The 13,335-nt window shown below is 36.3% G+C and overlaps 1 protein-coding gene across 6 annotated transcripts in view; it reads right to left on the bottom strand.

Annotated features, from left to right (window-relative positions):
• The window catches only part of MBTPS2 (membrane bound transcription factor peptidase, site 2), a 91,607-nt gene that overhangs the window by 42,182 nt on the left and 36,090 nt on the right, over positions 1 to 13,335 (bottom strand). For 4 of the 6 annotated variants that reach the window (XR_003904986.1, XR_003904988.1, XR_003904989.1 and 1 more), the window contains exons 10-12: positions 12,501 to 12,576; positions 10,353 to 10,975; positions 6,549 to 6,617 (exon numbers count right to left, since the gene is read on the bottom strand). Coding sequence is in view for 1 of the 6 variants with exons in the window: in XM_029929527.1 (XP_029785387.1) it covers positions 10,753 to 10,975; positions 12,501 to 12,576 (299 nt within the window). In the remaining 5 variants the exon portion in view is untranslated. Of the gene's footprint in view, positions 1 to 6,548; positions 6,618 to 8,037; positions 10,976 to 12,500; positions 12,577 to 13,335 lie in introns of those variants that run through there. The other 2 variants (XR_003904987.1, XM_029929527.1) reach the window with 2 other exon arrangements.

The following is a 13,335-nucleotide window of genomic DNA, read 5'->3' as shown; positions in this document are numbered from 1 at the left end:
CCCTTTTAACCTAAATACTGGTGTTCCTGAGAGCTCTATCTCAGGACACCTTCTTTTTCCTTTTCATTCTTCTACCTTCTCCCCAGACTATCCACGCCCACGGTTTGAATGACATATTTGGAGTGCATCAGCTCATACATGGTGTCTCCAACTAATTTCTACTGAGTTCCAGACAATATCTCCCAGGCAGTCAAACTCAAGAGTTCCAAATTGAACTGCTCCTTTTTTTCCCTTGCTGTTCCCTGGTTGTTAATGGCACTGCCATCATTTAATTGTCCAAGCCAGAAACCTGAAGTCTTCTTGACTCCTTCCTGAACTTAAACTACATGAAACCGTCAAATACAGTGGATCCCATTTTTGAGTTTGTCCTCTTCCCTCTTTCAAACCTCTACTGCCACCATCATCAGCACTTGCCAAGATGACTAAAATAGTCTCCTAATCAATTTCATTGCTGCCAGACTTGCCTCCCACCAATCTATGCTTTACCCTCAGTCAAGGTGATCCAATGACATGCAAATCTGATTACAGCACTCTTTTGCTTGAAACTTTCAATGACTCTCCATTTGCAATAGACTAAAGTCCAAAACATATTTGTAAGACTTGGCCTCTGATAACTTTCTCAGCTTATTCTCTTGCTACCTCCAAGCCTGCAACACTTAGTGGTGCTTAGCATATATTTTATATTTATTGTTTTAAACTTTTTTTTAATGTTTTTTTTTAAATTTATTTTTGATACAGAGAGAGACAGAGCATGAGATGGGGAAGGGCGGAGAGAAGGACACACAGAACCAGAAGCAGGCTCCAGGCTCTGAGCTAGCTGTCAGCACAGAGCCTGATGCAGGGCTCGAACCCACGAACGTGAGATCTGACCTGAGCCCAAGTCGGAGGCCTAACCGACTGAGCCACCCAGGCGCCCCTATTTATTGTTTTAAAAACAAATGGTATTTTTCCTTACAAAATAAAAAGAGAAAATTTGTCTTGTTTATTGCTGTATTCCCAGAGCCCAGAATAGTGCCAAGAACACAGTAGTAAGTAAGCAATAAATATTTCTTAACTGAATGAAAGAATACATGTATCAGTTCTAGTGACTATACAATGGGAATAAGCAAGAAAAATGGAATCTTTTAAATTCAGTAAGCATCTCTTAGAGTAGCATATTTATAAGAGTCATATTCTAAGATTTGGCAAATTAAAAAACCAACTACAGTGATCTCAGAAGAAAACATTTTAAATGTGGAAAAAAGCACACTTGTTCAAATTTTATAACAAAATACAAATTCATAGTATCTTCATTACCTCTTATTTTCATGATTTTAAATTATGATTAATGCAGTGTTCCAAACTTAATCATTATATACTTAAAACAGATGAAGATACTTACTTTAAAATCAGGATGTCTATTCCAAAGATAGATTTTTTAAACCTTTAAATACTAATATTAAATAATCCACAGAGAGAAAATTTAAAGCTTGAACATCTAAGAAGCAAAAAAAAAATTAAGAAGTGGATGAAAACAGTATCTTTAGATAATGATATATATTAAGGATAACCTCCAAATTGCTAATCTGTATTGCATACGAATGAGAAACACTATTTCAAATAAAAATAAAACCACCTTAGGGAAAAAATGTTTTAAGGACTCTTTTCAATTAAAGTATGAGATATATTCTCAATTTTCTGTATTACGGAATTGAAAAAGTAAATAATAGGTGCATCCTTTACAAATAAGAATGATTTATCAAGAGAGAAATAATTTCACTTATTATCTATTCTCTCCAAAGGATATATAAAGGTATGCCTCTTCCTCTTGGCATGAAATATCTCATAAGACTGGGCCACCTGGGACAACCCGCATGGCTCAGTTGGTTAAGCATCTGATTTCAGCTCAGGCCATGCTCTCACGGCTCTTGAGTTTGAGCCCCATGTGGGGCTCTGTGTTGAGTGTGGAGCCTGCTTTGGGTTCACTCTCTCTCTCCCTTTTTTTAGAGAGATAGAGAACTGCCCTTCTCTATCTCTCTAAAAAAAAAAAAAATCTCTTAAGACTAACCATCTCCTTTGCGGGGCACTGGGATGGCTCAGTAGGTTGAGCTTCGATTTTGGTTCAGGTCATGATCTCATGGTTCAGTTTGTGAGTTCAAGCCCCACACTGGGCTTGCTGCTATCAGTGTGGAGCTCACTTCTGATCCTCTGTCCCCCCCTGTCTCTGCCTCCTCCTGGCTTGTGCTCTCTCAAAAAATAACAAAATATTAAAAAAAGACTAACCATCTTTGAGATGACTGGCTAAACATTTGTGGATAACAAAACACAAGGTTCTATCCCTATTTTATGCCAACATCAAAGTACAGTGCATGTACATTAAAGATGATAATGTTTGAAAAATCAAAATCATAAAATTATCATAAAATATGTGTGAATATTTATAAAATCTTTAGAAAGGTCTGAAAACATTTTACCAAAGGTTGAAAACATTAGACAAAGCTTGAAAGATCATGATATATAAAAACAGAAAAATAAGCATTAGCACTAGACTTATATGAGGTTATTTATTTATTTATTTATTTAGAGAAAGAGAGAGAGAGCAAGCGAGCACGCAAGCGGGGGAGGAGTAGAGATAGAGGGAGTGAGCGAGAACTCCAAGCAGGTTCCACACTAGCAGTGTGGAGCTTAATGTGGGGCTTAAACTTAAAAACCACAAGATCACATCCAGAGCCAAAGTCAGAAGCTTAATCGACTGAGCCATCCGGGTGCCCCATTAAATGAGGTTTTAATTTATTCACATGTAACAAACCAAATGGTAGAACTGAGCTTATGATGAAAAGCAGTAAGACAATAATCACTCCCATGAAAAATGGGCAAAATATGGGGATAAACAAAAAGAATACAATGATCAATAAATAGACTTAAAAATGTTCAACCTTTTTCTAATCAAAGAAATGCAAATTAAAATGATATGCCATTTTTGCATATCCAATTAACAGGAAAAATGTAAATGCAACAAAGCAATATGTAGATATAAAATGTTTACATTTGAAGGTAGTAATTTTTCTTTTTCTTCTTTTGAAACTTTATTTTTAAAATATTTATTTATTATTTATTATAAATTTTTATTTATTTTTGAGAGAAAGAGAGACAGCATGAGCAGGGGAAGGGCAGAGAGAGAAGGAGACACAGAATCTGAAGAAGATTCCAGGCTCTGAGCTGTCAGCACAGAGCCTGATGCGGGGCTTCAACTCATGAACTGCAAGATTATGACCTGAGCTGAAGTCGGCCGCTTAACCGAATGAGCCACTCAGGCACCCAAATATTTATTTATTTTTGAGAGACAGAGAGTTGAGAGAGAGAGAAACAGACAGACAGACAAACAGAGAATGAGCAGGAGAGAGAGAGAGAGAGGGAGACACAGACTCTGAAGCAGGCTCCAGGCTCTGAGCTATCTTCACAGAGCCCATCATGAGTCTTGAACTCACAAACCATGAGATCATGACCTGAGCTGAAGTCAGTTGCTTAACCGACTGAGCCACCCAGGTGCTCCCAGTAATTTTTCTTTTAAGATTATCTTGAGTTTCTAGAACTATCCAAAAAATCTTGGATATACAAAAAGACTTAGTTATAAGGATATTCCTCACAACTTTGTTTATAACACTGCAACACTGGAAATAATAGGGGTTGGTTAATTATGGCATATTCAGGGGTGCCTGGCTGGCTCACTTGCTATAACATGTGACTTTTGATCTCAGGGTTGTGAGCTCAAGCTCCAGGCTGGATGTAAATCTTACTTAAAAAGAAAAGAAAAGAAAATTACGGCATAGTCAATGCTGCCATATTATATATCCATTTAAATAACACTAGAATATTAATAACATTGAAAAATGCTTACATCATCAAGTTTAAAAAGCAGTTTACCAGTTATTGTATAATATAATCCTAGTTTTTCAATCAATTATAATTTACTTTCATTTTAACATGTTTTTTTTTCTTTTAACATGTTCTCTATAACAAATGTGTATGTTTTTAAAATGTTTATTTATCTTTGAGAGACAGAGAGTGCAAGCTGGGGGGAGGTGCAGGGAGAGGAGGAGGGAGACAGAGAATCTGAAGCAGGCTTTGCGCTGTCAGCACCAAGTCCAGCATGGGGCTCAAACCCACAAACCCTGAGATCATGACTTGAGCCGAAGTGAGATGCTCAAACAACCGAGCCACCCAGGCGCCCCTTTCTTTTCTTAGCAAGAAAATTGTTTTTCTATATAGGCCAAGGAAATCACATTAGCTATCTCCTGCTCCAATTCTATACTCTCTACCAAAATCATCATTACCAACTTTTCCCCCCCAGGCATTTCCATAACAGAAAAGGGGATGCCCTGTTGTGGAGATGTGAACATTTTGTAAATTGCAAAGTGCTACCTCCCATTGTAGATTTCTGGTGATACATACAGCCTAGAAAAAAAAATAGAAACCATTAAAGGAAGGAAACAAATGGATTGAAAGGGAAGAAAACAATATTAGGAATAAAGTATGAAAGTCAGGGACCTGGAAAAGAGGCTAAAGTATGGTCAAATATGTTTGTAAACCCTCAGAACAAATGTGAACCCTTAGTGATGAGAAGTAGTAAGAAGGTGATGAGCACTGCAGGGAAATATGGACAAAGGATGTGGATGAGAAAAATCTACAAAACAATACACATTAAAAAAGAAAGTTTAGCCTCTTTTTTAATTAATGCAAAACAAAATGAACATTAAAAAAATAGCTTATTTTGAAACGCAATATCCCAAACTATGCAGAGACTAGATAGATAGCTTTCTATTGTCTGATGTAGTCTTCAAAGTCCATTCTACCTGAAATTCCCTCATAGTGGTTTGTCACAGTGCTTCCTTCTGAGTTAAGATATTGTTTGGGTAAGAACAGATTTAAATGCCTAAGTTACTATCAATGAACATATCCATAAACAGGTTATTTTGAATAGTTTCAGTGAGCTAAATCTTTAGCCAACATCTTAAATATTATGAGTTTTGATTTATTTTGATTGGAGGAAGAAATATTTAAAAGGGTCAAGTCCTGGAAGACACTCCGGACAACCAGAGCTAGTCTGAAGGTAGTGGAAGCCAAGAAGGCATACCAGAAGGAGGCGGGATCAAACACCAGTATGGATGGGGATATCAGGGCAAATTTATGTCAAAATTCTGCATTCTGAAAATAAGTAATTTAGGTACAGAGTAATATCTCGAGCATACCAGGCACCATATTAAGAGCTTCATGTAAACTTTGTTTAACAATCTTATATGAAAATATTGTCATAGCTATTTTAAAAATAGTTCATGCTATATATTGAGAAAAATAAACCTGGATTTCCTAACTCACACCATATATTCTGGAAATCAAAGCGCTCATTGTGAAAGTCTAATTCTAAAGCAAATAGAAGTGTATAGAATATTACTGTGATTTTGGGAAGGACAACACTTTTCCAGTAATACCCACAAAACACAAACAATGAATCAAAAAATTAATGTATTTGACTACATCAAACTAAAGATAGCTTTTCAACATTGGAACTTCATAAATAAAATTTATAGGTGGCTGATAGACTGGGAAAAATTATTTGCAACATCCAAAATGGACAAGAGATGATATCTAGAACATGGGTTGTTTTGTAAACAGATAGTAAATATTTTAGGATTTCTGGGTGATATGGTCTTTGTTGCAACTGCTCAACTCTACTTCTCTACCATGAAAGCAGCCATAGACAATATAAAAATGAATGAATGTGGTTGTGTTCTAAGAAAACCTTATTTATAAACATAGGTGGTGAGCAGGATTTGGCTTGCAGGCTGCAGTTTGTTGACCCCCTAATCTAGAATATACAAAAAATTCTTATGGATCAATAAGAAAAATTTAGTAAGCTCAATGGAAAACTAGCCAAGGGACATCAATAAGCAATTGGAAAAATGAAAAATGTAAACGGCTAAACAAGTTATGGATGTGCAATTTTATTAACCTGAGAAATGCAAATTAAAGGGAAATGCCATTTTACACACAACACATTTGTGAGACATGAAAGTCAGACAGTTCAGGTGGAGGGAAGGGCATGGAGAAACATGGAATCCTCACCCCTTGCTGATGAATGTCAGTTCTAGAGAGACATTGTGCAAAGCATCTAGAAGTGCTAAGTAAACTCAAGTATGTTTCTCCACAATCCGAATAAAGGAGAGCTCTTTGATAAAGGGCAGAAGGCACTTTATAATAACACAAGAACATTTTCCTTATTTTGTAATTAGATACAACATATATTATTTTTCTCATTTCAATATGAACAAACAAAAACCCCATCATAGACTGTCACTAGTCTACAGACAGGCTGTTACAAACTACTTTCTATCAATGTGCTTTAGACATGAAAAAAAATCTTAATATTCTTAGCATCTAATTATTTTGCAGTTTAGAATTTCATATCTTTAAGAGAACTGGTTTTATGGTACTTGATGAATGGAGTGCAAAATTTACATAAATTTAAGATAAAGCAAGACTTCAATTTTGTAGGATAGACAGACACTTACAGGGTTCTGCTCTTAGATCTTTCTGTGTTCTCCCTCCTCTTAAGGTGTCAGAAGCAGGTCAGGAGAAAACTGTGAGAAACGGCCAGTTAATAAGAAGGGACAACTATTGCATATCCATCAATCTTAAGCTAAATAAAACTATGATATAAGGATGTTTTTCTCTTTTTTCAATGGGAAACTAAATTAGACAATAAAAAACTTGCTTGGTAACTTCCTTTAGTCATTTTTTTTCCTACCTCCACCCTGAGTATAATCTATTGTGGCATTAGGTTTTGAAATAGAGGCTTTCCTTTCATTGAATTCATTTGCCATAGTCTGATTAAAATATACAATGGATTATTCAAATTATTATGAACAGCAAGAGTAGCTTGCAAATTCACTGACTAAAATGGCTTATTGTCTCAAAGAAAATATATCCACATGCTTTACCTTTTTTTTTTTTAAAAGATTTTATTTTTAAGTAATCTCTGCACCCAATGTGGGGCTGGACTTCATGACCCACAACCCCGAGATCAAGAGTTACATGCTCTACTGACCAGCCAGGCGCCCCTCTACATGCTTTACCTTGAAAATAATTTGTTACTCAACTCTATTTTCAGTACTGAAAACCACTCCAGAGTTCAAAAAGCTGTGAAATAAATGAAACATTTTCTTTCTTCTCAGTCTTGTATCACATGTTCATTTGCCTAAAATGTTAGATTATACTAAAGCATGTGTATACTATTGTTTTGAGTAGTCATTAATAGAAAAATAGTTTACAGTGAATTGTACACATAAAACAGGTGAATTTTATGGTATTTAATGGTATCTCAAGCTGCTAAAAAAAAAAGTGGTTTAGATAATCAGTCATCTAGTCTTGTGGCTCTTAATTGTAATAGAATGAAATCAAAGGCAAAAAGGAGTGGAATGAGACTAGCCAATCAGGAATTGGGGTAAATTTCCAGCCTATTTTATTTGGCCTTTAAGTAATCTAGAAAGAGAACATGTGCATGTGTGTGTATGTGGGGGAGGAAGAGACAAAGAGAGAGAGGGAGGAAGGGAGGAAGGGGAAGCGGGGAGAGGGAGAGAGAGAGAAAGAGGCAGGGGGAGAAGCTGGTTCTATAGACAAGGGAGGAAGTGCTAGAGCAAAAGGTCAAGATCAATCAAATGTCAGAGTTGAAATACTTTTCCATGAATTCCTAAGAAACACAGACTGACTTAGAGAACCTTCTGTCAGACACTATTGACAGGAAACATGATAGTCCTCCTTCTCCATCCATAAACAGGCCATTACCAAAACAGTAGAGAGAGCACAGGAATCGCATTTAAAAAAAGACTTCTTTCTGTGGCCTGCAACAACTCTCATACACAGGTTGCTTGATAAAAACTGAAATCTGCTTTTAGAATCAAGAATTTAAAAACAACAAAGATCATACTGTATTGTAAAGGGAACAATTTTGACAGAAAAGAATATAATTTTTAAAACAAAGACAACACGTAGATGATGATAAAACATACAGTGCTGGTACACACTTATTCTTTTATTGCTAAACATCAAATGCCAGGAACCATGGTATCTTCAAGTTAAATACTAAGAATGAATTACAGCACAGTCAAAAGATCTGTAGAAAAAAACACCTGTGCACCATCAATTATGTGGATGTTCAATAAAAACCACAGGACAAACTGATGACTGAGAGCCATGTATCCATGAAGTGCTTGTTTGAACTTGGCTGTTAGAATAGATGACCATGACCGATAAGAGCGATTATCAAAACGTCAAGTTTAACTGCATGTCTTTTCAAACTGACATGAAAAGAATATATATGTTCTATATAGATTGTCGGAGATTAAAATAAAAACCCTCTTGAAAATGTAAACATTGTAGAGTAGGAACACTGAAAATAAAATTTTACTGTTAAACAACATGACAACACAGGAAGAACATTTTCTTCAAATCCTCAAAATAATTCATTTTTCTAATCGCTCTACAGAAATTGAAATGGCTTATTTTCATATAGATGATAATACCAGGGACACAAAGACCTTCCAAGTTATTTTTTTATGTTAACACATATTTACAGTAAATATTCAATAATACTATTTATAGCTTACTTAAATAGAAACATGCTTTTCTAATCCATAAATAATACTATTCATCATCCATTCAACCACATTTATTAAGTATTTATGTCTCATGGACTGTGCCAGGGATGCAAAATGAGTATGACATGGTCCTTACTCCAGAAGTGCCCACAGCCACAGTCAAGCTGAACAGACTACCAATAACATTTCCTTATTTGCATGCTAAGGCCATTTCTATACAAATGCAACTGATCTGCTCAATATCCTAAAAAAAGTGGTTCCAAAATTCTGACCTTATAGAGCAACAGACCAAGATACTCAAATGCTACAAGAAAGTTAGTTTTTTTTTTTCCCCAGAAAAAGAAGTTAATGGGTAGGATTTCCTCTATTAAGAATTTTTTCTCAGTTTTAAAAAACTGACCTGTACATATACATCATGTTGATTAGTAAAATGCTTAGTTCATGCAGTTGAATTAATTATACAAGTATTTCATGGCATTCCCCAAGCTCTACTACCTAAGCAGGTCTGAGCTCACTCTGCTAACAGTCTTTGATCCCAAATGACTATCTACCTAAGAATATAACAAATGCCTTTTTTCTGGGATAAACAAATTTTTGTATAGTTTTAGTAGTGGTAATAACTGATGACCACAAGCCATTAATAAAATCTTAATAGTATATTCCATCTACAATTTCTATTTAAGAAGGCAGGCAAACTTATAATAAATACAGTCTAAAAAGTTCCTTAAAAATGATTAAAAAGTTTTAGTGCCTGAAGAGCAACACAGTGATGGGAAAAAGGTAAATACCCTGGAATATCTCACTTGTGAAGAAGTTGGGTACATGGCTGTTAATGTTCTGGAGTGCATGAGAGAAGCACATATTTTTCATCAAAGAATTACATGCTCATACACTTAGAAGACCAATAGCTTCACAGTGGCCTGCTGACTTTCTGGATCTTCCAGCCTACATCTCCAGTCCAAAAAGACCTTGAACCACCTAGGGGACTTTTAGGCTCAAGAGCCAGTTCCCAGGCTCTGGCAAATCCACATCTGTACACGCATGTAGCCATTCTCTCTGTACTACCAAGTCTTCCCTCTATTCGTAGAGGTAGCCTTAGGGGAAAGACGGAAAGTAAGGACTAGGCATTTAATTACTCAATATAGAGAAACATAGAAGCTGCTGGGGAGGACAAAGTATGGTTGAGAGCTTAAGGTAGATGCTTCTTTAAGAGAGGAACCCACGACCTAGGCCCCAGATAACCCCAGCAGCACAAGAGAAAATGTCTACCCTCGAAGGGTTCGAGCTTCAAAGCTCTGTAGAGAATGGTAACCAGGACTGCAGCAGATCTGTCTTGTGATCTGTTAGAGGACTGGGATCTTTAACTTTAACTTCCTCAGCTCACAACCTGCAGGTGGAAGATACCTCTTGCAGCTGACTCTAAATATTAAGGCTAGTGCTGCTTTATGAGGGCATGGGGACATCTGACATTGTCAAAGAGACAATTCTTGTGGGGTAAAACACGTGTCATGGTATTGTAGGTCCTACTTTTTACTTTGTTTACTTACTTGGCATCATTTGACAAAAATTCTCCCTTTCATGTCAGCAGATTCTTTTATAGAATTTTATTAATTGTAATCAGACCTCAATTGTCAGAGTACAAAGCAATACACCATTAAATCTTAAGATACTTTTCAAACAAGACAAAGGACAAGAGATACAGGCCAAGAAAATGCTCACCCTTCCACTTGGCCAGAGTCTGGTCTTCTTCAAATCTGGATTGATGATGTTTTTTCAAGAAGTTTGCCCCAATTAATTCCACCTAATTCTGTTCTCCTTTACACTACTGCAATACGGTATGGAGTTGCACAAAATGGTTTAACATGAATTTTCACTTGTTTAGAAATTGTTCCACGAGCATCTGAAATTTGTTAAGTTCAGTCTTTGAAGTTTGTTAAATTCAGTCTTTAAAATTAGAGTGTAGTCAGAGACTATGCCTTTCGTTTCTTCTGTTTATCCCCCATCCCAGAGTTTGGATATTCTGATACAGGAGGAGCTTTAAGTTGTTGGTTAAAATGTAATTTTAAGGAAACACTGCATATTTCATACCAAGGATCACTATGCCAGATGAGTGCAAATATTACCGTGCTGTAACCATCCAGAGTCCCAGCGTCACGTTGGCAGCCAAAAGTACACTGCCACCAAGCAAGATGAAAAATCCTATCAGATCTTTGAGATCATTGTCTCCAATCACTGAGGTAAGGGTGGCATCTAGGAAAGAGTTTAAAATCCACTGACCATCCAAAGCAAAGCAGGGCACTGCATTAACAATAGCCAGAGCTCCTGAGAGGGAAATCAGGTACCTAGGTAAAATCAGTTAAGGACCCAACTGTGAGGTCTGAGTGGAAACCACATTTCTGGTAATCAGAAGATACTTTACTAGGGCTGGATTTGAGATTATAGTTCACTTCCCTGCTTTCTTGAAATCTCTGCTGACCACTATAGGACATTCCTTCTTAGATCTCTACTATTTAAAATAAATTACTTATATTATTTCAAAGCTCAAAAACCTTGGCTAGAAAAATAAGGGCCAACTATTTGTAAACTAAGGCACTCTATAACAAACTCCGAGGAAGACTGAATCTCTGTAATACTTTAGTGACACAATAAGGGAAAGGAACATGGAAGCAATCAGCAATGAGGGAAAATTACTTTTCGATCCCTACAAAGTGTTACCTTATGTTAGAAAACAAAGATTTTGGCCCCTTCAACTCTATTTTACTATTATCTCTAACTAGTGTACACTTTATAAGTAGTATAAATATTAACTGTAACATAAATATAACTGTATTTTACTGCCATCTAAAAGCTTATATATGTCATAAATCTCTGAGACAAAGCTACAATCTACAAGGTATAATCTTGATTGTACTTATCTTTTAGTAACTGTTCATTTGTTTCCCCTTTCATGTTTTTGCAAATTATTGAGGAAGGAAATGAAAATGATTTAAAACTGACAAAAATATGTATTATGCATCTGAAACTGATATAATACCATATGTTTACTATACTGGAATTAAAAAAAAATCCATGCTTAGTAATAAACTTAAAATTCAGAAAGTAAAAAAGAAAAAAATGACAAAAATAAAGAACCCTTCCAAAGTGTTCAGTTCTGGGGCACCTGGGTGGCTCAGTCGGTTAAACCTCCAACTTCGGCTCAGGTCATGATCTCACGTTTGTGGGTTCAAGGCCCGCATCAGGCTCTGTGCTGACAGCTCAGAGCCTGAAGCCTGCTTCATATTCTGTGTCTTCCTGTCTCTCTGCCCCTCTCCCTCTCATGCTCTGTTGCTCTGTCTCAAAAATAAATAAAACATTAAAAAAATTTAAAAAAAAGTGTTCAGTTCAAATTCTTCATAATAAATTTTAAAAAGTTTTTATATTTAAACATAATATCTAAAGAACACATGAGATTTTGTCCTCTGAACTGCTATTTTAATAGTGGAAACCAGTTTGGTCTCCCTTACGCATTCCTTCACTTAGTCCAAGCTAGCCGGCTCAGAAGGAGCAGAGTTCATCACCTTGCTGGCATTTTGACCTTTCATTCTTTATAAACTTACTAAAAGGTCTTAGACCTGTAAATTCATCTCTCTAATTATATTCTGGGTTCCCCCTTTCCAAATCTTTACTTTTCTTCTTCCCTGATCAATCTTTTCCCTCTGACTTCTTCCTTCCTAGGTACAGCCTAATCTTTTCCAACTTTAAAGTCTCTTTTTCAGTTGTTACCTATCAATGGATTCTTGTAAGGTCTATGCACGCTCTATTCAAGGTAAGCCTAATCACCTTCCAAGTAACACCTTTTAAAAACAGTCTTCACACTAGGAAGGATACTTGACAAATGTCTCCACAACCACAGGCAGATCTATGCTTAGAAAGTTGAAGCGTGGGATAAAACTGGTGATGCTCACTGAAAAAGAAAAACAAGGAATAATAAATATTGTTCAGATAGAGAAGCAACAGCATTATAAATTTTCCCGTTTGGTCGACAATTGGGCTAGTCTATTAAACTGGCTGAGAAAGCTCTTCCCAAACATATGCAGGCGGCCTATATGCCCCACAGAGAAAAATAGTCTAGTATTCTAGAACATCTAATAAATATAGAATACAGAAATTCAGGTCCCAGTGTGTACTTCTACTTGGAGGTGAGAATAAGATGAAACTGACGCTATACCAAGTATGAGGACCAAATACAGAGATTGACTTAAAAACTATGCCAGAATTTATCAAGAGTCCTTATCCTTCAAAGAGGGATAACCTGAAAATCACATTTACTCGAAATGATTATGCCACTTAATCTTTTTCTGATTTTGGTTTTCTTTATTGCTAAAACAAGGATTAAGACTAGGGGAATCTTTTGGTCTCTTCTACTCTTTGCATTCCATAATCCTGTTTTTGCTCAAAACATTTACAAACTCTCCTGTAATTACGTAGAACATACAGCACATATTTCTGAATTGCCTAGTAATTTCTGAATTATTCTAAAAGGAAACTTTCCCCCCCATTTGTTGAGGATATATTTGCATTCTAGGGGTGCCTGGGAAGCTCAGTTGGATGAGCGTCCAACTTTAGCTCAGGTCATGATCTCATGGTCTGTGGGTTTGAGCCCTGTGCCGAGCTCTGTGCTGACAGCTCAGCGCCTGGAGCCTATTCAAAATTCTGTGTGTGT

This window comes from Suricata suricatta, chromosome X (genome assembly GCF_006229205.1).
Source record: "Suricata suricatta isolate VVHF042 chromosome X, meerkat_22Aug2017_6uvM2_HiC, whole genome shotgun sequence".
Classification (NCBI taxonomy): domain Eukaryota; kingdom Metazoa; phylum Chordata; class Mammalia; order Carnivora; family Herpestidae; genus Suricata; species Suricata suricatta.
The sequence above is the reverse complement of the archived record's forward strand: the minus strand, read 5'-3'. Positions and strand labels throughout refer to the sequence as shown.